At 51.2% G+C, this 27,212-nt stretch overlaps 3 protein-coding genes across 4 annotated transcripts in view; 2 read left to right on the top strand and 1 right to left on the bottom strand.

The window, feature by feature from the left end:
- tprn (taperin) overlaps positions 1-426 on the top strand; it is a gene marked incomplete at its 3' end in the record, with an annotated part of 17,764 nt that extends 17,338 nt beyond the window's left edge. The window contains exon 4 of the mRNA XM_084442750.1: positions 364-426. Coding sequence (XP_084298876.1) covers positions 364-426 — 63 coding nt within the window. The remainder of the gene's footprint in view (positions 1-363) is intronic.
- Positions 427-4,170: 3,744 nt separating this feature from the next.
- On the bottom strand, positions 4,171-7,939 carry ssna1 (Sjogren syndrome nuclear autoantigen 1). Of its 2 annotated transcripts, none has more exons than XM_084441826.1 (3): positions 7,718-7,939; positions 4,963-5,162; positions 4,171-4,319 (listed from the first exon to the last, which is right to left on the bottom strand). In XM_084441826.1, exons 1-3 carry the CDS (start codon positions 7,767-7,769, stop codon positions 4,227-4,229), a joined length of 345 nt encoding a protein of 114 aa, XP_084297952.1. In that variant the 5' UTR covers positions 7,770-7,939; the 3' UTR covers positions 4,171-4,226. The 2 variants fall into 2 exon arrangements, with proteins under 2 accessions (XP_084297952.1, XP_084297953.1); XM_084441827.1 differs by having other exon boundaries at positions 4,296-4,425.
- Positions 7,940-8,134: 195 nt separating this feature from the next.
- Positions 8,135-26,981, top strand: anapc2 (anaphase promoting complex subunit 2). The gene is made up of 14 exons (XM_084441916.1): positions 8,135-8,310; positions 8,556-8,814; positions 9,571-9,898; positions 10,222-10,354; positions 10,684-10,897; positions 11,730-11,849; positions 12,035-12,152; positions 12,518-12,696; positions 13,650-13,791; positions 14,069-14,144; positions 14,467-14,670; positions 15,720-15,852; positions 25,567-25,808; positions 26,369-26,981. The coding sequence occupies exons 1-14, from the start codon at positions 8,206-8,208 to the stop codon at positions 26,579-26,581; spliced, it is 2,466 nt and encodes an 821-aa protein (XP_084298042.1). The 5' UTR covers positions 8,135-8,205; the 3' UTR covers positions 26,582-26,981.
- Positions 26,982-27,212: the final 231 nt, after the last annotated feature.

Below are 27,212 nucleotides of genomic sequence, written 5' to 3'. Positions count from 1 at the left end.
GTGAGAATATATCACTAGCATATCACTGTCAATAACACTTAAATGAGAGAAGAGAGTTTGCAGATTATTTATTTAATTACACAGCACACACACCTTTTAATGTCTTTCCTTTTCTGTCTTACTTGATTTTATTTTTTTTGTGCTGTTTTATTTTCAGTCATTTATTTTACTAATGATTATGTACCAATGATTTAGAGGTGACATTGATTTTATAAGCCCTTTGGGGTTTTCTAGATGTTCACCTGCACAATCTCTTTACTTTCTGTTGTTATTGTTGTTCTCTGTTATACAAAAGCGCAAATAAATAAATCTAAAAAAATAATTTCACGATAATAATAATCTGCTCAATCTCGTCTTCCTTAGCTCACCCCGGCAGATAGCTCCTCCCTCTCCGACTTCAGCAGCGAGCCTGCCCTCTACTTCTGATCCGCCTGGACCAATCAGGACCAACCACTGCCCACTAAAACCAGCCTCCACCTACACCAACCCTGCGACCAGAACCCCTACAGACCCGACCCGGGGCCCAGTGAGAGCCCCAGAACCGGGGCCCAGTGAGAGCTACAGAACCGGGTTCCATAGTGACATTCCAAACTATTTCATCTTAACTTCTTCTCAATCCCACTCGTTCAGTTTGAGACCCAGACATCAACCACCAACGATGGCAGATTAAGCCCAAGCAGCTGGACTGTCCTCATTGTCTGACCTGTACAGTTGATCTGTGGTCTCCAATCCTCTGTTCACTGACTGCCACAGGCCGAGTCCCAACCATACCTCACACAGACTCAACTTGATTGTCAAAACAAATAAAGTGGTGAAAGACACTAGCCTCACAATGCAGTGTTCTGGACTTCAACGTCCCCCTTCCCAGAAGAAGCCTGTCTGACTCCAGTCTGTCTGTCAGTCTCTCTGTCTGCCTGCCTGTCTGTCTGTCTCTCTGTCCGTCTGGCTTGACGTCTCTCTCTCCATGTGTCCTTCCTCTTGACGTCTCTCTCTCCATGTGTCCTTCCTCTTGAGGAGCTGTGAGTCGTGACGGAGATCACCTCATGAAAGTAAGTGACCAAATTCCTTAAAGGAGCAGGACGCCCTCATTGTCCGTCCTCATCACGGTGAAAGAGACTCTGTTCCGGAAACTCGTCCTGGAGTCCCAGAACGCAGGCTAAGGACTCCATTCATACTGTTAGTAGTTGGCAGACTAAAAACAAAAAGACTTCAAATGGTTTAAGGGTGCCACAATCCTAGCCCCATGTGTTGTTTCACACCTGCATGTGGATGGTTTTTAAAGACTTGGTTCTCCTTTACTGTGCTCTTCTTTCTGTATGCCTTTCGTTTTTGTACGTTTCCTCACAACTATACTGTATTCAAGCTGGTGGACTTTGACCTTGAGGAGTGCGGAGGCAAGCAAACCTCAACGTCCTTCGCCACGTGACCCTAACTCGAACCCTCACACGGCTCTATAGATCCTCAACATCAGCCGGCTCCATCAAACAGAGGTCTGTGGTGAAATACACGAGACCGAGTTTCTTGTCAAAGGGTGAATAATGAATGTCATGGTACACACTTTACATAGCTCCACTGATTGCAACACAATACCATTTCCATGTTGCAGTGTTTGACCAACTCGTTTAGAGAACAATAAATTGGTCAAATATTCTGTAAGCCAAGGATTGCAAATCTCCAGTGCACCTTTTCAACACCTGTGTGGTTGTGAGGTACTTTCCCCTCCATAAGGTTGAAGTTTGTGTGTCTGAGACTCGTTCGTGGAACTGAACCTTTTCTCTGGATCGGGTGGCTGGTATAGAATGAACCAGAAGGTTGTGTGTAGAATGAACCAGAAGGTTGTGTGTCCTGGTCGTTTCCTTCAGCGTTCAGTTCGAATCTCTTCTGACCTTTTCACAGGCAGACCTGGTCCATTTTCATACTCCATAGAGAGAGAGCTGGTCCATTTTGGTAATGAAGACTTCATTGATTATGAAATTAGTCATATGGTGTATGTGTGCGCGCGCATGCATGTGAGAATGTGTGCATCTGAGGCCTATGTTGAATTATGATGAAATCAATGTTTTTAATTTCCTTATTTTTAAAGACTGAATTATTATTTTTTACTCATAATGCCAATGGAGTGTTCATCTATGACTGGTATGACAACCACCGTTCTCATTCTCAAATATCCTGCTTTTGGCCAGTATTGATGTACAGTTTCTATACACCATTATGAAGTTTACATAATTTATTACCACCTCCTTTTTTCTTTCATATTTACATTTATCAAAAGCGGTTTGGAGTAAACCAACAACTTGAGATAGGACTGTGCTTTTGGGAGGGGAAGCGGTTTTAATGTATCCAACTTGATTAGAAGTATTGGATGATATCGGGAGTCTCGATGTTAAAGTGTGTATTTTTAATTTGCACTGTAATTGTATTAGCTTGGTTTTGCACCTCATGAGAAAGTACAGAGGCAGAGTGAACGAGTCAGTCTACTGTATATCCATCTCTGTCCCCAGTAAGAGAGGAGACTGGTGTATAGGAAGAACAAGGCATGTAGCCCATAAGAGGAAGTCACTGCCCATATATGCCATGCTGACTTAAAACGGTTTTGCCACAACGTATCAGAAAACCTTGGATTGACCGCGTTGTCCATGTTTAGTTATGGAATCATCCTCCACTACATACACAGATCCCACCGGTCAATCACGCCCCAGGACATACACAGACCCCACCGGTCAATCACCCCCCAGTACATACACAGACCCCACCGGTCAATCACCCCCCCAGTACATACACAGACCCCACCGGTCAATCATCCCCCAGTACATACACAGACCCCACCGGTCAATCATCCCCCAGTACATACACAGACCCCACCGGTCAATCATCCCCCAGTACATACACAGACCCCACCAGTCAATCACACCCCAGTACATACACACCAGTCAATCACCCCCCAGTACATACACCGCACCAATCAATCACCCCCCAGTACATACACCGCACCAGTCAATCACCCCCCAGTACATACACAGACCCCACCAGTCACCCCCAGTACATACACAAACCCCACCGGTCAGTCATCCCCCAGTACATACACAGACCCCACCAGTCATCCCCCAGTACATACACAGACCCCACTAGTCAGTCATCTGTAACAGCTGCCTTTGAGGACCAAATCCCCATGGAGACCATGAGCTTTTCCTGGGAACTGTGTTTTTAATGGTGGCTTCATCAAATCAGGGGACCAAGAACCAAGGCTTTACTGCTGGATGTCCCCGGGATCATAATATGTGACACCAGGGAGACTGTAAAATGGCCACTATGGGGACATCAAATGATTCACTTGTGCTGTTGACAAAAGTGTTTGGGGACCACATTCTCTCTGACTGTATTACCCTCTGTCTGTTCCTGTTGAGAAGAACGTTATTGTATGTCATACTGTAGCTAGAAGCTCCATCTTGTTTCTCTTCCTGTTTGTTTATAAATCTCCAGCATCTGAGAAATGTGCTTTACTGTAAAATTTGTACCCGTCAATGATTTGGGCAACAAAAAGATGTCATAACTTGTACAAATGAAAGCTAAATAAATAGATGAAGCCTTGATATCGATGTGAACAGTGTGCTCGTTACTTCTGCGTTTTTCTTCTTTGGACAATGCAGATTCACAATGTTGAACTTCAGGATGGACTCGAAGTGGAAACGTCCTTGCAATTCTTTGGTCAATATTATCTTTTAGCAGATTAAAAAAAACACATTCATTGTCAAAACTGACTGGATGATTACAATTAACAGTCCTCCACAACTGAACATTTAGAAAATGTTAAATCTTAAAGCGGAAAGCTGTATCGTTTGAAGGGAAGAGGATTTGCCTGAGGAGAAAATAGAACAGCATTCTAACACCTAAACCGTTTACATTTATACTGGATTTACATATCAAAGACAAGAGTCAGACAAGACCTCTCTCTGACTTTACAGTGTGTGTCTGACAAGAAATACTGGACATGTCTAATGTACTGACAGCAGCAACACAATGAAAAGTTAATCTTCACAGATAATCTTTATTAAAATAATTACATTTATACAAAATAAGTGTCAGACAAAAACCCCAAAGCAATGCCTCAAATATGTTACAACCCGTCCACCGTAAACAGGAAGAACCGAGGGAGGTGAGGAGAGCGCCAGCGTAGCGAGTCATTAACGTCCGGGTCAGAAACAGGGTTCAGGGTTCAGGGGGGATCCTCAGTGTTCTTTCCCTCTGGCCTCAGTGGCTTTGCTCAGATTCCCCGTCTCCTTCTTCAACACGCTTAACAGGGTCTGAGAGCTCTCCAGGATCTAGACAGAGACAGGACACGTACGCTCAACAGGGTCTGAGAGCTCTCCAGGATCTAGACAGAGACAGGACACGTACGCTCAACAGGGTCTGAGAGCTCTCCAGGATCTAGAGAGAGACAGGACACGCCGACCAGAGAGAGAGAGAGAGACAGGACACGGCAGCCATGACACGCCGACCAGAGAGAGAGAGACAGGACACGGCAGCCATGACACGCCGACCAGAGAGAGAGAGACAGGACACGGCAGCCATGACACGCAGACCAAGCGATGAAACATTAGTGCCAGAAACTGAAGCACGTCATGGAAACAGTGTACCGCTCGACTAGTGTTGGTCTGTTGTCTTTAATTAGGAACACTGGTGGGAGTTGGTTTATTGTGATCTGCCAATAAGTGACACCGCAGGAGTTCAGGACTAGAATAACATGTGGGATGGAAGTTGTTGAATTAACTGTAACTAGTCTAGTCATGTACCTGTCTCTCAAACAACGTATAATGTTGCTCTAGCCTGTACCTTGTATGCAAGTGTCCTTTGAAATAAATAAAAAGCTCATGACTAATACACATACTGCATATGCTTACATGTGACTATGACTTACAGTAGCTACTTCCTACTGAGAAACAGAGTCCTAGGTGTTTTGCTGACCTTCATGTAGGCGGCCTCCGTCTCGGCGATGGTGCGGTCAAAGTCGGCGCGGGCGGTGAGTCGGCGGGCCAGGCTCTCGTTGACGCGGCTCAGCTTCTCAGACAGGACGCGGATGTCGTGCTGCAGACGCGTCTTCTCCTCCTCCTCCTGCTGGATCTGCCGGTTCAGGTCTTCCCTCTTGGAGCACAGCTCCTCTATACCTGGAGGAGGAGAGGGGTCAGGGAGAGGGAGAGGGGTCAGGGAGGAGGAGAGGGGTCAGGGGTCAGGGTTCAGACTCTAGCCATGTTTCCATCCACACGTTTTATGCGAATTAAGTTATATCGAATTAAAAATGCCTTATGGAAACAGTAAAATTCGATTAAAAATCATGAAAATCAACAAAAAGTTTGTACTGTCGATCTCATTGAGTTTTCTCTTGTTCGATAAAAGTCTTTTGTGATAAATGCTTTATCCGATTTAAAGCTCTAGATGGAAACGCACATTCACCGGCTTTATTCGCATTCATATTTTTAGCGATCCTCACACAATTCAATTGACAAGTGGATGGAAACATGGCTTCTGACGGGGCTCAAAGTTCAGCGCTAAAGAGCTTGAGTCAATGGTATTGCATAATCATAACAATGCTGGAGACCTTGGCCAGGTCTCTCTTGAAAAAGAGATTTAACTCAATGAGTTTTTGCCTGATTAGAAATAAAGTTTTAATAAAATTAAATAAAGATAATCCACAAACATCCATAATAGGCCTATAGACTAGGCCCTAGTCTTCCTCAGTCAGTAGCAATGAAAAATCAATCAACTCTTTAGGCCTCTTCCTTACAAACACAGGAAATAAAGATAGTGATAAAAGGACTTGGAATTAGGGTTGCAAATTTCAAGGAATTTCATTAATCGATAACTATTAACCTTAACAAACAATAGTCGATTAATTGATAAGAACGTCCCACGCTGGACTGCGCTTTGCCCGCTTCATTTTTGTGTCTTCTTCCGCTGTTGTTGAAATTTCCCAGCATCCCAATTAGCCTTCACTACATGGCGTGGCGCCCTCATGTGCAGTCAGACCCTAAATTATGATTACATTTCACGCAACTCCCGTTGATAACGTTCGTTCCTCCCCAAAATGTTCCATTCCATTAACACGCAATTCATTGAGTAACCAAATCTTACTTTGCATGTATGTGTGTGTATATATGTGTGTGTGTGTGTGTGTGTGCGTGCGTGTGTATATATATATATATATATATATATATGTGTGTGTGTGTGTGTGTGTGTGTGTGTGTGTGCTGAGGTCCTCCTCTCTCAGCAGTGTATTCCTGCTGATTCAGGTCGTTCCTTACAGGCGGTGATGAATGAGGGAGGTGTGTGTGTGACAGCAAGCCACAAACTCAATCACACAGTAATGAAATACCACTGCCAGAGGTCACATCGAATCTAAACTACCACATAGCTTTCACACTGGCCGTATGCACCACCACCATAATATCTAAACAAGCCCAAAGCCCTCAATTAACTCCACCCAAAGACACCAGCACAAGCTAGCTCTAGGTTTCTAATATACAGTATATGGCGATTCCACATGATAATTCCAAACAATCCTCACTGCTGGCATAAAATCTATCCCAACCGTGAATCATGTACCGTGTTATGTATTATAGCCGGAAGGCTGGAGGTCAAGGGGTTCAACTGGTCATGCCTATAGCAGGTCAGTGGATAGAGAGCACGTTTATTTCAATGGAGAGCTTCCCAAACCAACCTGATGTCCAGCCACGCTAGTCAGGCGTGGCAAACATCTGGCTCTGACTGAAACACTGGACTCAGGGTGGCTTGCACCTCATTGGTTATCATATTGTACACACCTTGGTTTTAATCTTGGGTGTCGGGAGGGGGGGGGGGGGGGGGGGGGGCGACTGCACTACACTTTGTATATTGTTTTTTTTATCTTATCTTATTTTGCACTAGTATTTTGTACTTTTTTTTTTTTTGGACTCTTTGCACTGTCCTGTCTCGTCCCTGCACCCTGTCCAATGTTGTCTCCATGTTATGCACCACGCCCGAAAGCAAATTCCTAGTATGTTGAAAAACTACAATGGCAATAAAACAAATTCTGATTCTGTAGCATGCGGTGAATTACAGTCTGTGGCTATTTCCCATGGGTCTACTATGGGCGCCCTGCGACCTGTGGTGTGACTGCAGTGTTGCAGAGAACACAGGCACGTGCACTGGACTGGACAATCTAGCCAAGGCACGAACGAAACTGGACCATAATCCTCTTCATTGCAGTTACAGTACTTTTGAAATGGGACAACTCTTGAAACAGGGTTACAAATCCTACAGAACAGTCTAGCTGCAGGTTCCTATGGGCAGAAAATCGAGCATTATAGCCTAGATGAAGGTAGTTTCAAGACAGACTGTATTCCAAATAGGGGATGGAAAACCTGTATAACGTTAATCTTTCTAGGTTAATCAGATTGAGAATCCTGAGTCTGACCATGCCTATATCTTAATCTGCCAAATATAGGCAGGTTTAACGGCTGAAAACGTGACAGAACACAGAAGGGTGGCAAAAATGGTAACTTAGGTAGGTAACATTAACCAGGGAAAAGAAATCAAATGTTTGTCATCAAGCTAACTAGTTTATCTAGCACTAGCACACCAGCACGCACCTTTTAACGGTAACAGCTAACGTTAGCTATGTAATTTGACTATCAGCAAAGGTACCTAAAATCCGATCCTATTCACTCGGTTACTGGATACTTACATTTGACAAGCTCGTTGTTGTAGGTCTGAAGTGCAGCGCCTTGTTGGGTCATGGTGATAGTGAAGAAGCTGACCTGCTGGGTGGCAGTTAAGTTCCCTCGCTCTTGCTAGTTGAAAAACACTGCTTACTGATTATATGTAACTTTGGCCAAAGTGTACAGAAATGTATGCCGTGGTATAACCAGGTAGTGAGCTGGCTGCTTTGAGCAAAGGTTGAGGCAAATAAAATCAACTTTACCGACACCTTTCCTTCAAACTCCCTCCATTCATATTGTTTCCTGGACAACTGACAAACGGACAAGCACACTTCCGCCACAACATTACGTCACTTACATGCGACATACCTCAACGAGAGCGCGATAACTCCAGGGCTTGAAATGGCACCTGTAATTCAATTCTAGAGAGTAAGATAGAGTTTTCTGCGAGCCCCAACGACGCTTACGAATATGCAATTGTGAAATTACTTAAGTAAGTATAGTCCAGTAGTGAATGGTTCTCGTTGGGCTTTATCCAAAAGGGATGGACGCTGCTGAGATGCAATTCTCTGTTCCAACTGGGCTTCCCTCTGCATGGGACACTGTCACTGCGACCCTGGTGAGTTAGTAAACGGACACTGACCGTGAAACGATAGCTGCCTTTTACATTGTAGCTACGTGTACATTATGTTATGGCAATGGCCGTCGTGGCAAATAAATTGTGCTGGTCATATTTGTCCGTATCAATTCTAGCTAACAAGCTAATCACATGTGATCCATTTTATAGAGTAGGCCTAATGTTACCCGAGTCAGTCAGCTCAGTGCAGACATTTTGTTATCTCGTTGTGTCTTCTATGCCCGTAGGTCTCTCCACTGTCCAGTGATGTCCCTATGTCTGAGGGGTCTCTCTCGGAGTCCCTGAGCCTCCTCTGCTCCAGTGGGCTGGCTCAGTTTCTGGAGGGCTGGCTGTTGGAGACCCTGCAGGTCCGCCTGACCACGGCTGTGGCCCCAGAGTTCTGGGCCGGGCTGAAGCAGCCAGAGAACGAACTAGAGGAGAGAGACAGAGCCCGGGTTCTGCTCCTGGCCTTCCACACCCTGTTGGATAGACTGGAACCTTTCCTTGGTAGGCAATTACACTGATGATTTCACAAAGGCTGGTTATTTCAACCTTCAGAATGTTGTGGGTATCCTTGTAATTGCTATGGCTGTTTACAACATTCAGAGAGACACTGTTCAGTTGCCTCTCTCTCTCTCTGTATCTCTCTCTCTCTGTTCTCTCTAGGCATTTTTAGACAGAGCTTCTGCAAATGTGCTGCAAATAGGTCCCGCAATGGACCCACAATATCTGCGCTCTGCCCATTTAGATAGAGGTGTAATATTTCCGCATTCCGTGCCTCTGCATTTAAAAGAGGCGTGACCAATCAGCAGTTCTTCAGTAATCTTCAGTGTTGGCGGAACGCACCATTCCCACGCACCATCCCACCAAGGAGAGTCGGGCCGTTGCGGGAATATCACTACCTCAAAAGACGGAACGAAAGGGGGGAGAATCTGTTACACCAATCCGTGTCTGTTCAATTTAGACCAACGGCGAAACGTACGATTGGCACAAGTGCTACGTCTTAACAAGTCTGTCTGAATGACCCTTCTGTCTCTCTCTCTCTCTGTCTCTCTCTCTCTTTGTTCTCTCTGTATCTCTCTGTTCTCTCTCTCTCTGTGTTCTCTCTGTCTCTCTCCTCTCTCTCTCTCTCTTTCTTTCTCTCTCCCCCTCTCTCTATCTCTGTTCTCTGTCTCTCTCTCTGTTCTCTCTGTCTCTCTCTGTTCTCTCTGTATCTCTCTCTCTCTCTCCCCCTCCCCCCCCCCTCTCTCTCTCTGTTTGCAGGGGGTCTGGAGAGGCTGGGCTCCTGGCAGGACGAGGGCCGAGACGGGCTGTGTGGCCCCGGGGCCCGAGGTCTAAGGGAGAGGGCCTTCTCGGTCATCAGGGCCACGCTGCTGTTCTCCCCCTCGGCCGTGCTCCAGGAGCGGGTTCTGGAGTTCTACAGCAGGACCTTCTCCGTGCACATGAGCCGGGAGGGGGAGGCGGGGCCCGGGGAGGTGGAGGACGGGGCCGGGGGGCCCGAGGGGGGGGTGTGTCGGGGCTGCGCCGTCCCCACCCAGCGGTGCTGGTGTCAGGAGGCCCTGGAGCAGCTGCAGGCCCTCAGCCACATACTGTGAGTGAACAGCGAAGGAGGCGCTGGTCTGACTGGTCTGTGAGTGAACAGGGAAGGAGGCGCTGGTCTGACTGGTCTGTGAGTGAACAGGGAAGGAGGCGCTGGTCTGACTGGTCTGTGAGTGAACAGGGAAGGAGGCGCTGGTCTGACTGGTCTGTGCATGTATGGTTCCAGCAGCAAACCTCTCATTTTGCATCGCAACCGAGAAGCTCTGCATGATTCCAAGGTTAGATGCTAGTATCCTAATGTGTGTTTACACAGTCGTGTGCGTCTGTGTATGTGTGTGTGTGTTTGTTAGCTGTGTTTTCTCTGCTGCTCTCCAGCTCCCGGCTGCAGCTCCTGGAGAGGGTCAGCTCCGAGGCCGTGACCTCCATCCTGCACCAGCTGATCGAGCAGCGGATGGAGCAGCACTGCAGGGGGGAGTACGAGAGCTCCTTCCTCTTCGACTTCCAGGAGGTGGGTGGTTCTCTGAGTCACGGCACCACTGTCTCGGACTGTTAATATGTCTGTTGTAACAAGTTTTTTTCTGATTAAAAACTAAAATATCACTATTCGTAACGATCATACTATAAATATGTAAAAGTTTGAATTGATTCAAGGACATCCTTCTCACATTATTTTTGCACAATCAATCAAATCCTTTATTTAATCAGACAACACAGTGGAGATCAAGTGCTTCCTAACCTGAAGCCTAAAAAACAAGTCACTAAACTGAAAATTAAACTTTTTTTTTTTTTATAGAAACAAATCTTGTTTCTCTCGTCCCCTGTTTTGTCTCCCCCTAGTGGCTGGAGCTGGTGCTGGGGTGGCTCAGCAGGGTGTTTGCCAGTGAGGTCAGCGGAGGTACCGGTGTGGGCGCGGCACCCATTGGCACAGGAAGCACTGAGGTGGCGCAGCCGGCCAACGCGGTGCTCCAGCGCTGGAGGTGCCACATGCACCAGTTCTTCTGCCGCATCTACGTGAACATGAGGATCGAGGAGCTCTTCAGCATCATCAGAGGTGAGGGGGGCGACAGAATTCAATTGACACAAACACACAAACATTCAACACACAGAAACACAGCACTACACACAAATGAGTAAGCACGTTAACAAAGTCCATGAGTAAAAGAAAGGGCAAGTGATGGCATACCCAAGTCTATTCCTAAAGTAAGTAAGTAAGTAAGTAGCCTTGAGAACCAATGATTCTCGGGCCTAGTGGCCCATAGGGGAGGAGCCTATCTCCTGATTCCTTAGCGTGAGGCAGCTTGATGTACACCCCCTGGACATGATGCTAGTATGTCACAGGGACTCACCCCAAATCCAGTCCTTGGTGCTGAGTGCCAAGCAGGGAGGCATCGGGTACCATTTTTATAGTCTTTGGTATGACTCGGCCGGGGATCGAACTCACAACCTCCCAGTCTCGGGCGGACACTCTAACCGCAAGGCCACTGAGCTGGTCTATCCCTAAAGGGGGCCTATAATTACTGCTTAATGGCAGTAAGTGCCTTGGGTGTAAAGGAGCATTGGGCTCTAGAGCCCCTAAGCCTAGGAACCCCTACCTCAGCTCCTCCTAGAGGGCAGTGTGTGGAACCCCTGGTACAGGGGGTGGGGTGAGCTGGCCAAGATGGAGATGGCCTTTCTGACCAGTCCATGTCTGTTACACAGAGCAGAGAGACTGAGCCGGGACACCTGTGATCTTAGAGCCACTTCCCGTAGCTTTGTCTTGCTCTTCCCCTTGAATGAACGACGCAGAGAATGGGGACAAAGATATCAGTGAAACGTAGGCGCTAGTTGTGTTGGCTGTGGGGTGGTGGAAGTGCTGAGTGTGTGCTTTGTGCGCTCCCTGTCAGATTTCCCAGAGTCCAAGCCGGCCATAGAGGACCTGAAGTTCTGTCTGGAGAAAACCAACCAGAGACAGCAGCTCCTCACCTCGCTCAAAGCCGCCTTTGAGACCCGCCTGCTTCACCCAGGTGTGTAATCTAGTCTGAAAGGATGTGAAGTCCTCATGTGTGACGGCTATTATTATTTTGGTGCCATTGGCTAGAAGTGGAAGCCAAATTAGAAGAATCTGGAGTAAAGTTACAGTGTACAGTCATAAATGTAATCCTGTAAATGTAATCCTAAAAGTAATCTTTCTTGTCATTGCTACCTGCAGGAGTACACACCTCTGACATCATCACCGTGTACATATCTGCCATCAAGGCCCTGAGAGAGCTGGACCCATCCATGGTCATCCTACAGGTCGCCTGCCAGCCAATCCGCAAGTACCTCAGGTGGGCGTGCTCACAAATACACTTCCTCATGTGTTGTGTTCCCACAGTTCAACGACAACGTATGTGTGTGTCGTTATATCCGATATATCGGACACCCAACGGAATGCATGGCCTGACGGTCGTGGATGACGAAACGGTGACATGGCTCCTAGAGGTGTGCCTGATATATAGCCCGGGTGACCCCTCACCCAGGCTCGGGGTGGTAAAAGGATAGCCCCTCGGCCCCGAGCCTGGAGGGGAGTGAAACATCGACACCCACACGAAGAAGAAGAACGATATCATAAATATGATCTCAGAATATGAATGTGACCTTTAACCTCACTAACGCACGCCATGCTGCTGTATGGTTGCCGTGACGTCGACAGGACGCGTGAGGACACGGTGCGTCAGATTGTGGCCAGTCTGACGGGGGACGCGGAGGGCTGCAGCGACCTGGCCAATGAGCTCTCACGAGCTGACCCCGTGACCCTGGAGACGCAGGACAGCGAGGATGAGGGTAGCGACCCGGAGGAATGGACCCCGGACCCAACCGACGCGGTGACCGGTATGAAGGCCACACACACACACACACAGTGGCGTGCACAGACATTTTGGGGGGCAGGTGCTCAGTGAAAAATGAGGGCACCTTGCGCGGCGAGATGCTGACGGGGGGGGAGGGGCTGACAGATAATTTGTATTTTGATTGTCGCGCGAGTTGTTGACCGGGGGGGGGGGGACTTGGTTAAGATTACTACATAATACTAAATATTCAGCTTAAGTATACAGATAGCTTCACGTGATGTACTGTACCAACAACAAATTCTACCGACATTGGTCGTGTGATGGTCATCATTACGTTAAATCCATTAATTGATTATGACTAGCGTCTAGCTTGTTAAGCAGGTGGGCAGTCGGCTAATTTAGGCTCAGCTGTTGAGACTGTATGAGACTAATGCTAATTCACAACAGAGACAAATAAATGCAAGTTATAGTTTGGCAACTGAGGTTTAGGGGGCAAACAATACACTTGTTTCGTTTATGTGTTACCTGGCTGGTTAGCTGTCATCACTCGGGCGCTCTGGATGGGGAAAGGGCAGGGAGGAGATGTGTGTGCTGTGTGCAGCGCGCCTCCGTTTGTGTCCACTTTTCGCATTTACCGTTGACAAAGGAAGAGAGGGAGGGGAGGGGCATGGGTGTGCCGCGGGCACGTGTGTGTGTGGGGTGGCAAAATTACAACGCATTTTGGGGCATAATTATTACACGCTTTTAATCGAGAATTGATCGATGTCACCATGGGCCACATACAGTAGGCCTACACTGTAAAAAATAAAAAAGTAACTTTCAAAAGGGCACTTGCCTTGTCCAGAGGGCAAAGGGCAGGTGCTCTAGCACCACCTTGTGTCTATCTGTGCACGTCCCTGCACACACACACACACACACACACACACACACAGTCCTGTTATCTCATAGAAGTATTTAATACATCACAAATACTCCCAAAAACAACTTCCTCTTCAGACAAGACTGGCTCCAAGCGTCGGTCGTCTGACATCATCAGCCTGCTGGTCAGCATCTACGGCAGTAAAGAAATCTTCATAGACGAGTACAGAACCGTCCTGGCTGACCGACTGCTGCACCAGCTGGACTACAACACGGCCAGGTCATCCTCATGCTCTGCGTCTTCACACAGTCCCTGTCATGGGTCCTACTTGAGATCAGTCCACTGATGAGTGCATGATGAGGTCTGTGTGTGGTGTGGCGTTGTCCTAATAGCGACTGGCTGTTTGCGTGGTCGTTTCTGGCTGGCTGATGTGTGTGTGTGTGTTTCCCGGCGCAGGGAGATACGTAACGTGATGTATGTGTGTGTGTGTGTGTGTGTTTCCCGGCGCAGGGAGATACGTAACGTGATGTATGTGTGTGTGTGTTTCCCGGCGCAGGGAGATACGGAATGTGGAGCTGCTCAAGCTGCGGTTCGGGGAGTCCCACATGCACTACTGTGAGGTCATGCTGAAGGTGAGTATGACAGACACACATCGTCCTGCCCTGAGAGAGAGGGAGGGAGAGAGAGAGAGAGAAAAAGAGAGACAGAGAGAGAGAGAGACAGACAGAGAGAGGGAGAGAGAGGTGGAAAAACTAATCCATTCAAGCTGTTGAGCACAAAACCTCACTCTCTCATCAAAACCTCACTCTCATCAACCTCATTCTCTCATCAAAACCTCACCCTCTCATCAAAACCTCACTCTCTCCTCAAAACCTCACTCTCTCCTCAAAACCTCACTCTCATCGAATCCTCTCCCTCTCATCTCTCTGTCCCTCGTTCCTCCTCTCTGTCCAGGACGTGGCTGACTCTCGGAGGATCAACACCAACATCCGTGAGGAGGAGTCCAGGCTGCCAGAGGAGGAGCAGCCCTCCCTGGCCCTGTCGGCCATGATCCTCTCCTCCGAGTTCTGGCCCACTCTGAAGGAGGAGAAGATGGAGCTGCCGCCCCTGGCCTCGCAGGCCATGGAGGCGTACACACACCGCTACGAGAAGCTCAAGGTAGCTGACAGACTGAGGTTGAGGCATACACACACCGCTACGAGAAGCTCAAGGTAGCTGACAGACTCAGGTTGAGGCGTACACACACCGCTACGAGAAGCTCAAGGTAACTGACAGACTGAGGTTGAGGTTGAGGTGTACACACACCGCTACGAGAAGCTCAAGGTAGCTGACAGACTGAGGTTGAGGGGGCGCTACGCTATTTCAGGGTAGGGCTGTCAAATAAATACTCCAACATCGACTAGTCGTCGACTTTGGGGAAAAAATGCATAGTCAACCTTCAAAATGTAGATTTGATTAGTAGGTGTCACTCAGCCTCCCGAGTCCCGCCCATCTGCTAATCACGCCAAAACACATTACGTTAGTATATAATCTTTTCAACATGGCCAAAAAACAGCAAAACCACCATCTATAGTATCTATCTAGGTGGCGAGGAAATGCCTTACTACCTTAAAATCTGGGCGCGTCTTCCAGGGAGCTGGCAGGCAACATTGTGAACAAGCAGTGAATCTGATCAAGTGGACCAAAGCACTACAGGCTGTTCCTCTGGTTCTGTTTCCAGCTGGCTAGGATATAGGTCTGATAAAAGGACCCTGTTTGCACTAAATGTCATCCATGTTGACTGGGTGTTGGCTTTACTTGAATCCTGTGCACACAGACAGACATGAAAAGTTCTGTTGGTGCTTGTTCATGACAATGGACGGCCAGCGCCCTCTTGTGGTTAAAAGTGGTTCCATTGTATGCGCCATTTTCTATTTAAAATTATATAATACCTATAATCAAATATATTAGATTTTCGGAAAATATTTAAGAGAGAAAGTCGAATATCATTTCTGAGCTCAGTTGACAGCCCTATTTCAAGGACTGCCATGTTGGGGCCATGTTTAGCATGTATCTTTATGGCTCTATATAAGCTAGATAACATGTTAGGTATGCCAGTGATAAGGGACTTGGAAACCGACTTGCGTTTAGACAAGAGTATTGAATCACAGGGCCACCGTAGTTCCACCCCAGGGCTGTAAAGGTGCGCTGTGTCCGTCTGTCCACAGGCCATGAGGACCCTGAGCTGGAAGCCCCACCTGGGCTCAGTCACCCTCGACCTGGAGCTGGAAGACAGGATCCTGACAAACCTCACCGTGTCCCCCATCCACGCCGCCATCATCGTGCACTTCCAGGACAAAAGTCAGTGGTGCTCCTCCTGTCAACCAGACGTTCTCTTTATCAAAAGAAACGTCTCCTTCCTTCCGGGGGAAATGGGCCATGATCGTGTCTTGAGCTTCATCTGTCTGTCCCCCAGTGTGTGTGTGCACCCGTAGGTCACAGGTACCGTAGACACGTAGTGGATTGGCTGATCTGTCAATTCAATTAAAGTCCAGGTTAACCCAGTTCAAATTTTTGTTATGAGCTTCACACACCACAGGAAAACATGTCATTAACCACCCAGCCAAATCTGAGTGATTAAAAATGTCGCTAAGTATATAAAATAAGGCTTCAAAATCGGTAAAAAATCAGCAGCATTCTCTGGTCTGAGACTGTGGGGGCGTGTCTGCTGAAGGCACCGAAGCCACACCCAATTGCGTGGGGAGGGGGTGTGGACGGAAGAACCTGTCAAATAGTACCGTTCTCTGGTCTGCATATTGTCACACTGGCACGCCGTCTCTTTTGTGGTAGGAAGGCACAGCTTTGTGAAAACAGAGAGGAGTTGAAATTACACTTGTCTAATGAGTCAAACGCACAGATGCTTCCTCCTAACCTACCTCCTGACAAACAACACAGGTAAAACTGTAGCTACTCTATACCAACGCGCCAGTGTTACTGCCCTTAGATGCAAAATACAAAAACAGGCAACGAGGAATGTATGAGTCTGTCCCTATTTTCTCCCTGCCACCTCCGGACCCATTCCTATCCCTCCCAGGTGATCCTGTCGTCCCTTGGGATCAATGGAAAAAGTTGTTTAAAATGTACCTTTTAGTCACTGGCTTGAACAGCGCTGATAGCGCGAAGAAGCGTACACTACCGGAGTTGATAATCGGGACAGACTCATCCACTCTCGTTGGCAATGTTATGTGTGAGAATAACGAGCACTGGGCTTCAACTTTCCCGCAACATATCCAACAGAACGAAGGTTACGTATTGTAACCCCAGTTCTACGAGTGGAGCGGAGCCCCATAGGGGGGCGCTAGCGCTCCTATTGGTAACCCATGTTGGCATGCCAACAACCAATCTGAAGATAAAAACATGTACTCTTATCGTCCTAACCAATCACAGACCCCCCACCTACTATAAAGGTGGCTAAACCCCAGCAATCTGCTCTCCCACACTAAGTCAGACGAGCTAGAAAGCTAGAGGCAGGGCCCGGAAAAAACCCTATGGGGCTCCGCTCCACTCGTAGAACTGGGGTTACAATACGTAACCTTCGTTCTACATCGTGGAGCTACGCCCCATAGGGGGGCGCTAGCGCTCCTATTGGTAACAGGCAGAGCTCCAGCGATGCCCACAATGTACGCGGGCCAGGCCGACATAAAAACATCAACCCACTGGAGGCAAGGGAGTACACAAGCACCACACAGTAGTAAAGTGCAACTCCCTCCACCCGAACCCCAATGGAGGGCCGGTCAGGCAATAAGACGGGCGGACGAGGCAAAGGACCGCAAACGGAACGCAAGGGTCCCCTGGTGTCCACCAGGAGCTCAAAACCAAAGGCCGCGCACCCCGCACAGGGGGCGGAACAATGGTCAAGCCGCATAAACATGCAAGTAAAACTGGCTGGGAGTACCGACCAACACAGCCACGCCATCTCAGGGCGTGGCCCTAGCAGCGAAACTCAGGACAGAGTCCGCCAGGGAGCTAGATGGCACATCCAGTAGATAGAAGCGGATAAAAGGCGACGGCGACGCCCAGGACGCCGCCGCACAGATATCCTCCACACACACCCCTTGAAAGAGCGCAACCGAAGCGGCAACACCTCTAGTGGAGTGCGCGCGCACCCGGCCAGGCAAAGGGCGACCTGCCGCGGTATACGCAGCAGAGATGCCCTCACAAAGCCAGCGAGAGAGGCGCTGCTTGGAAAGGGGGGAGCCCAGCTTGCCCGCACCGTAGCATACGAGCAGCTGAGGCGTGGTCCTGAACGAGGCCGTGCGCCCAATGTAAACAGAGAGCGCACGGACCGGGCACAAGAGATGCAACCGGGCGCCCTCCACCGAGCAGTGCGGAGGAGGAGAAAAGGCGCGCAGCTCCAGAGGCCTAGCACTATAAGAGTGCCTAACCACCTTGGGCAGGAAAACCGGGTTGGGCCTCAGAACGGCCTTACTGCCGTCCCCAGTGATGGTGAGGCAGCCCGGCTGCATCGACAGCGCACACAGATCACTCACTCGCTTACCCGAGGATAATGCGAGGAGCAATGCCGTTTTGATAGACATCCATCTGAGATCAACCTGCTCCAAAGGCTCGAACGGCACCTTGCACAGTGCGTCCAAAACCAGAGACAGATCCCACTGGGGGGCCAAGGCTCTGACAGGTGGCCTAAGCCGGACCACACCCGTCAAAAAACGCCTGACCAGAGGGTGAGCAAAGACCGTAGTCCTAGCAAACCCCTCATGGCATGCCGAAATAGCAGCCGCATACACCCTAATGGTGGAGGCAGCAAGCCCCAGGTCCAACAGATGTTGCAGGTAGGAGAGCACTGCCTCAACTGAGCAGGTCTCCGGGTCTACATCATCCCCATCACACCAACGCACGAAAGACTCCCACTTCCCAGCGTACAGCTTAGAAGTAGAGCCAGCACGCGCGCTCTGAATAGTGCTGATCACAGCCGCGGAGAGACCCCTCCGAGCCAATCTGCGCCGTTCAGTAACCAGGCCACCAAGCGCTGACCCAGAACCGGGGGGGCCTGTATCGTGCCGCCCGCCTGGGACAGGGCATCCCGCCCGTACGGAATGAGCCAAGGGCGAACCTGAACCAGAGCCATCAGTTCCGCGAACCATCGCGCACTGGGACGGTCTGGCGCAACCAGGATCACTGTCCGACGCTCGGACCGTATTCTGGTCAACAGCATAGGAATGATCGCCACTGGGGGGAAGGCATAGAGCAGGCCCTCCGGCCAAGGGGTGTGCGCAAAGGCGTCCACTCCCAGCGGGGGGCTGTCCGTCCGACTCAGAGAGAACCAAAGAGGACAGTGAGCATTCTCCCTTGTGGCGAACAGGTCCACCTTCGCACGACCGAAGCGCGCCCAAAGATGTGACACAATCTGAGGATGCAGCCTCCACTCGTCGTGGCGCGGCCCGCCCCTCGACATGAGGTCGGCGCCGACATTCAAGTGGCCCGGAATGTGCTGAGCCTGGAGGGAGCTCAAATTGGAGCTCGCCCACAGCCACAACCTCACCGCCGCGCGATGAAGAGCCACCGAGCGGACACCACCCTGACGGTTGATGTAGGCTACCGTGGCACGGTTGTCCGAGCGCACTAGCACAGGGAGCCCCCTCAGCGCAGGTGCAAAGTGCCGAAGAACCAGCAACACAGTCTCCAGCTCCAGGAGATTGATGTGCCTGTTCTCGCCAGGAGGCCAACGGCCCCCCACGGCTTGGGACAGGCACGTCCCTCCCCAGCCGGAGAGGGAAGCGTCCGTGAAAATCGGTACGCGGAACGACACCCTGCCTAGAGGGACACCACGCGCGATGATGCGCGGGTTCCTCCAGGAAACCAGGTCCGTAGCCAGGGACCCGGGCAACGTCACCATCTTGCATTTGTCCCTGCTGACATTCAGATGAAGACGTGCGAACCAACGTTGTAAGCCACGCATGTGCAGGAGGCCCAGCGGAACCACCGCGTGGGCCGATGACATTAAGCCCAGCAAACGCATCACCGTCAGAGCCGTGACCACCCTCCCTGGCAGGCTGATAGAGAGTGCCCGGGCCAGAGCATCGCGCCTCGGCGCCGCCAGGGACGCGCGCATCGAGACAGAGTCCAAGCTGAGACCCAGATAAATCACAGACTGAGACGGGCGCGGCGTGCTCTTTTCCCAGTTGATGGCGAAACCCAAGCCTGTGAGATGAGTCACAAGCCGGGAGGTGTGCGACCTGGCCTGAGCGGCTGACGAGGCGAGGATCAGAAGGTCGTCCAGGTAGGCGAGCACTCTGATGCCCTCGCGCCTCAGAGGTAGAATCGCCGTTTCCAGACACTTGGAAAACACCAGAGGAGCCAGCGCATAACCGAACGGGAGCCTGGTGTACTCGTAAGCCACACCCTGGACGGCAAAACGCAGAAACTTTCTGTGACCCTCTCTGATGGGAACATGAAAGTATGCGTCCTTCAGATCTATGCTTGTGAAGAAGTCTCCCTGGAGAACGGAGTCCAACAGGTGCCTCACTGTGAGCATACGAAAATGCCGTTTGGCTACGCATTCGTTCAGAAGGCGCAGGTCGAGGATGGGACGCATCCCCCCTGTCCGCTTCGGAACGAGGAAGTAACGAGAGTAAAATCCCGCCCCCGAGCGGCTCGGTGGAACCACCGCTATCGCCTCCTTGGATAGGAGCTCCTCTATCTCCGACTGGAGAGCGCTCTCCTGCCGCGGACCCGAGACCACAGTCTCCACCACCCCGGTGAAGGACGGAGGGTGGGCGATAAACTGAATCGCATACCCCGATGACAGGATGCGAAACAGCCAGCGAGGGAGGCATGGCAACCGCATCCACGCCACTCTGCATAGCGAGAGAGGACCCGCCGCCGTGCGCGGGACGTTCGCCAGAAAGCGATCGTATTCTAGAACGGCCCCGACCGCCACCGCTGGCACCTCCCCACCCGTGGGGGCTGCCGCAGTCCAAGGGGGGCCGCATATGAAAGGGAGGCGAACCGCAGACACTGACATCACACACCGACTTACTCGAAGTGGGGGCAACATCAATGTCAGTACAGTGTAAACGTCCTCCAGAGCCCGGAGACGTAAGCCCGCAAGTAGCCCGAGAGCTGTTGTGAAAACCAACTAGCGTCTCTGCAGACAGTGGGGCCGCGTTAGTGTATGCACACGAAGAGGCCACCGACTTAACCTGTGCAGCGGTAGCCCTTGTATCGCTCACAACGCAAGGAAAAGGAGCATCGCTCTCATATGCAAATGAGGCAGACGGCTGAAGTAGCGGAGCCCTGTCATTGTATGCAAATGAGGCCGCCGCCGACATAGACTCAGGCTGTGTGGAGGCAGACGCCTTTGAACTTGCCGAGAAAAGTCGGGGAATCTTGCTCCCATATGCAAATGAGGCAGACGACCCATACCGATGCAGCGCAACGGGGGAAACCAATGACGTACGAGCATTCAAATTTGAAATATAGCAGAGCGAGCGCTCAATTTCAAACGAAGTTCGCTCAACGGTCCTAACGACATCAACTGTCTCTCGGGCTGTGTGCGAGAGTAGCTTAGTCGAACGAGACACAGGGGCTTCATTTCCCAGCCGTTCACGATGGTGCGGTACACGAATACCTGCGCTCACCGTAGAAGTAGCAGAGAACGCCTTCCCAGTATTACACACCAAGCGAGACACAGGATTAACTCTATGTCGAGCCCTCCTCTTGGAAACGGAAAGTCTAGCTACCGAAAGCTGACCCGTAGAGGGGGAAGGCTGCCCGACAAACTTCCTTGATATCCCCGCCGGGGTAGGAAGAGTAGCCAGGCTAGCGCTAGCCAACTGAGTGGATGAACTGGCCCGTAGTTTACTTGAGTGATAACGGGGCAGAACAGCGCTACCCTCCACCGACTTAATTCTCTCGGTAGAGAGCGGAGGGGCAGGCGCAACCATCTCAGAACCAGAACCCAGAGACACATCATAGCATCAGACTGTCGAGCATGGAAATGACACAAGTGACCACCGGTGTACACATGAACACGCTCTTTATTGTGCGAACCCCTAATACAGGGACCACAACCAGCCTCTAACGTGAGGGGAGGGCCATCGTGAACAATAGCAGCCTGAGCAGACGTTAATTGTCACGCATTAGCGCCGGGCTTCTTTCGCTTCCACTGCGGAGCAGGACCTTGGCGAGCGGTGGAAGGAGCACGGGGAGCCTGAGCGGACCGCTGGCTCGCGGGAGGGGGACCGGGGGCAGCCCTCGGAGGGGCGGACCTCGCCGTCCTCTTCCTCCTCTTTACGGGGGCACGGGACCTCTGGACCCCGAGATGCCTGGCCACCAGCTTGGACTGCTCCTCAACCCTGCCGAGGCGTTCCAGGGTTTCGCCGGCGGCAGAGCCGAACAGCCCGGACCGGTAGATGGGAGCGTTCAGCAGAGCCGTGCGAGCTGTGTCGTTCACCGAGGAGACGCCCAGCCACAGCAGGCGATGGTGCACCACAGCGTTAGCCATGACGCGGCCAGTGCAGATCGCGGCAGCCTGGCAGAGCTGCATGGCCGCTCCGGCCGCAGCCTGGAGGTCGGGCACCCGTTCGGGCGATGGCGAGGCGCCGCTGCTCAACTCCGATGCCAGGGTAGTGACCAGGATGGAGATGGAGGAGACGGCGGCCGTGGCCTGGGCAGCGAGGACATACATGCGGTCGGAGAGGGTAGCCGCCTGTCAGTCTCGCGCCCCGGGAAGCTGAGGCTTCTTGGTATTGCTCCACGCCGCCGCACCAGGAGCGAAGTGGGCGGCAAAGGAGGGCTCGAGCGCCGGGACGCCACCGGAGATGTCGCATTCATAGCCGGACACACGCGTGGCTTCAATCCAGGCGCGAACCGGGGCCTTAGCCTGCTCGAGGGGCGCCACCCAGGTACTCTCGACAAACTTGTCGATATGTTCCATGACCGGGAGGGGCCGCTTGATTCTCCGCGTCGAGAGCTCGAAGCAAGAAATGCCCCAGAGGTTGGTGCAATTCGCCTCAGGCTCTGACGGGAGGGGAATTCCGATGGAGACCGCCGCGCGCTCAAGTATACCGGGGAACACCCTCCGGAATACGAGCGGCTTGGCCCCACCGGAATCCCGGGGCTCATCGTCTGGGGGGCCGCCCTCGCCGCTGGCGGGGGGCTCGGAGCCAGACACAGATGAGCCCGTGCGTGGGGAGGGGCCCTGAGAGGCGGGCAACTCCCCACTGTCCTCCGAGTCACTACAATCCCCAGAGTCGTCGTCGGAAGGCTCGGACTCGCAGGAGGGGAGAGGACAGGGGACGGCACTCCGTGCGCGCCAGAAGTCCAGGCGGGCACGCCTGAATTCAGAGGGCAGCAGCGCGCACTGGGAGCACGGCGGGTTGGGAGAAACTCCCTCTTCGGCGTGGCTCTTCCCCAGGCACGCCACACACCGGTCGTGGCGGTCCTCCGGGTCCAAGGCACCACAGCCGCAGTCCTCGACCCGCGGGGCATCTTCTTCCAGAAGAGGAGGGGCGGGGACGTCCATCGGGGATCCAGCGCCGGAGCCCCTCAGAGGTAGGTCGCCGCCGCTCTTCTCGCTCTTCTTAGTCTTCTTCATCTTAGAAAGGTTTCCTTCAGCTGCTTGAAAGCTCGTCTGAAAATGGGAGAGCAGATTGCTGGGGTTTAGCCACCTTTATAGTAGGTGGGGGGTCTGTGATTGGTTAGGACGATAAGAGTACATGTTTTTATCTTCAGATTGGTTGTTGGCATGCCAACATGGGTTACCAATAGGAGCGCTAGCGCCCCCCTATGGGGCGTAGCTCCACGATGTAGAACTGGAATGTTCAGCCAGTAGCCGCCGAGCACCGCTTCACTAGGAGAGGGTGCGTCTTTCTCCAGCTGCAGCTGGTCTACCTAACCATCCCCCTCGCTCCCGCCTCCCGGTCTCCCGCTGGAGAAATATACTGTAACCATTACCGGTGAACCCATACGCACATCAGGTGCCACAAATATGGCAGGCAGTTTCTGTATAGTTAACGCTTATAGTCATAATATATCATCCGTAACGTTATTTGGTGGGTGGTCGCCTGGTCGGTGCTGCTAGCTATGTTAGCTAGACTAAGGTTATATACACACTCCCATCTGCAACAAGCTACATAGCTAATGTTAGCTTAGACCTGGTCCAGGGCGATATCCTACGTAGGATATCGCCCTGGACCAGGTCTAATTTTAGCTATAATTCCTCCTAAGATTACATATAATTCATCATAGCTGACATTACAACATAAATGTCCAGACACATTTTGTAGATTAACGTAGCAGTGTATTTTCCTATTGCTTACGTTACCTAGCTAACGTTATAACGTTAATTAGCTATAAGCACACAAGGCAGCGGTGTCGGCACCAAAGGTTGATGCGACAGGAGGAGAATGGAGGCCGGGGAGGGAGATGGTTGGCTCCCCCGAATTCACCAGGACCAGTCGTGAGTCCGTGAAACCCAAAAGCCTCATATTATAATTGCAGAAGCTTTCGGGAGTGAAATGTTTGCTGCAGAGGCGGGCGCTAGCGGTGACAGACTCCTCTGTAACACCATGGCTCTTCAAAAATGATAACCATTTGCTTCTCATTTCAGCTTTACTAAGGAGTTGAAAGAAGGAGATCTTATCATCCCATTCCTGCTGGCATCCAGGAAGGATGCATTTTCGTTTAGTTTTATGCATAGGCATTGCTAACTAAGAAAAACTAGCTAATTCTAAACTGCTGGTTAAAACTAGCTAATTCTAGACTCAAGATTGAGCAGGAGAACCGAAGATTCAAATCCGTTGTAGCTTTATATAGTGTTAGGGCGGGTATGTGCCAAGAACACCGCTCTACGTCAACAAGTACCGTTTTAAACCCGCCCAGAAAATCCAGAAATCAAAACTGGTCAAAAACACAAAACTGGTCTAACTTCACAATTCAGTACTATGGTTCATCCCATTTTTACATGTTATCAGCAATGCATCACTAACACATAGAATGTGTTTTCAAGCAAATCTCTGATTTTGGTTAACTGGGACTTTAACATGAACTCAGATTAGCCACAATGACCATCTCTCAAATCAAATCAAACTTTATTTGTATAGCGCATTTCATACACAGAGGCAACACAATGCGCTTTACAGAGAAGAAAGGGGGGGTGGGCATAGGTCCCACCCCTACATATTCCAGAGGGAAGCAAAAAAAACAGTTTCACCCGGGGGCCAGAAAAGTGATCTGTAAACATTCTCCCCTGACCTCTCTCTCTGTCTCCCCCCTGACCCCTCTCTCTCTCTCTCCCCCCTGACCCCTCTCTCTGTCTCCCCCCTGACCCCTCTCTCTGTCTCCCCCCTGACCCCTCTCTCTGTCTCCCCCCTGACCCCTCTCTCTGTCTCCCCCCTGAACCCTCTCTCTGTCTCCCCCCTGACCCCTCTCTCTCTGTCTCCCCCCTGACCCCTCTCTCTGTCTCCCCCCTGACCCCTCTCTCTGTCTCCCCCCTGACCCCTCTCTCTCTGTCTCCCCCCTGACCCCTCTCTCTGTCTCCCCCCTGACCCCTCTCTCTGTCTCCCCCCTGACCCCTCTCTCTGTCTCCCCCCTGACCCCTCTCTCTCTGTCTCCCCCCTGACCCCTCTCTCTGTCTCCCCCCTGACCTCTCTCTCTGTCTCCCCCCTGACCCCTCTCTCTCTGTCTCCCCCCTGACCCCTCTCTCTCTGTCTCCCCCCTGACCCCTCTCTCTGTCTCCCCCCTGACCCCTCTCTCTGTCTCCCCCCTGACCCCTCTCTCTCTGTCTCCCCCCTGACCCCTCTCTCTCTGTCTCCCCCCTGACCCCTCTCTCTGTCTCTCCCCTGACCCCTCTCTCTCTGTCTCCCCCCTGACCCCTCTCTCTCTGTCTCCCCCCTGACCCCTCTCTCTGTCTCCCCCCTGACCCCTCTCTCTCTGTCTCCCCCCTGACCCCTCTCTCTGTCTCCCCCCTGACCCCTCTCTCTCTGTCTCCCCCCTGACCCCTCTCTCTGTCTCCCCCCTGACCCCTCTCTCTCTGTCTCCCCCCCGGTCCTGAAGGCTCATGGAGCCTGGAGGAGCTGAGTGAGGCGCTGCAGGTCCCCCAGGAGGTGGTGCGCAGGAAGCTGGCGCTGTGGCAGCAGCAGGGGGTCCTGAGGGAGGAGGCGGGGGGGCGCTACTCCGTCCTGGAGACCGGCTCCAACCGGGAGAGACCGGAGAGAGGCGTGATGCTGATCGACAGCGACGAGGAGGGAGACTCCAACACCACCACCCAGTCTGAGCAGAGGGAGGAGAAGCTACAGGTGCACACACACACACAGTCTCACACACACACACGCATACACACACTCTCACACACACACATACACACACACATACACACACACACACGCATACACACACACACGCATGCACACACTCTCTCTCACACACACACACACACGCATACACACTCTCACACACACACACATACCCACACGCACACACACACACACACACACATACACACGCACATACACACGCACACACATACACACACACACACGCATGCACGCATACACACATGCATACGCATATACACACATACGCATATACACGCGCACACACACACACATCCATACACACACACACACACGCATACACACACGCACACATGCACACGCACATACACATACGCACATACACACACATACATACACACGCACACACACACATGCACGCGCACATATATATATATACACACACACCACACACGGAGGAAGACAAAATATGAAATGTATGTACAGTCCAAACTCTAATACTGATCCTGAAGTCATGTCCTAGTGTATCCTGACCCTAACAGCTGTGTTCCCCCGGTGTGTAGCTGTTCTGGGCCTACATCCAGGCCATGCTGACCAACCTGGAGAGCATGACCTTGGAACGCATCCACTCCATGCTCAGGATGTTCGTCGCCACGGGACCCGTCGTCACGGAGATGGACGTGAACGAGCTGGAGGCTTTCCTGCAGAGGAAAGTGAGAGACCACCAGCTGATCGTGAACTCTGGGGTCTACCGGCTGCCCAAGTCCACCAGCTGATCGTGAACTCTGGGGTCTACCGGCTGCCCAAGTCCACCAGCTGATCGTGAACTCGGGGGGTCTACCGGCTGCCCAAGTCCACTAGCTGATCATGAACTCGGGGGTCTACCGGCTGCCCAAGTCCACTAGCTGAAGTCAGAGGGATGGAGAAAAAAAGAGGAGGACTCTGAAAGCCAAGAAACCATAAATACATCTGTTTGTTTTGCATACTGGGCGCGCTGCCATCAGAGAGAATGTTTTCAAAGCTGAACTTGACTTGTGGGGATTTATTTGACCTGTTCAGGACTGGGGTTGAAAGAAGCAACGGAAACTAAACAAGTATTGTGCTAAATTAGGCGTACTGTGTTGGAGATAGTGAAGTCACGCTAATACTGTCAGTAATGTTTTATGAATTGTATCCGATGCCTCTGATTCTATTGACCTGTTTTGTTGCACATTTACATGCCTTATTGGTTCCCCTTTTGAAAATAATATAATGGTCTGGAAATGACAAAATGTATTTTGTCCTCATAAAGCCTTTTGTTGCAGAGCTGGTCAATTGTGCCCTCTAGTGGATGATTGTGGAATGAGACTAATGTAAAACTAAAAAACATTTGGGGGCACATTAACACTCAACATCTAATATCAGTCT

The sequence above is a fragment of the Borostomias antarcticus genome (genome assembly GCF_949987555.1).
Source record: "Borostomias antarcticus genome assembly, chromosome: 8".
NCBI lineage: Eukaryota > Metazoa > Chordata > Actinopteri > Stomiiformes > Stomiidae > Borostomias > Borostomias antarcticus.
This window is presented reverse-complemented; position numbering and strand designations above follow the sequence as displayed.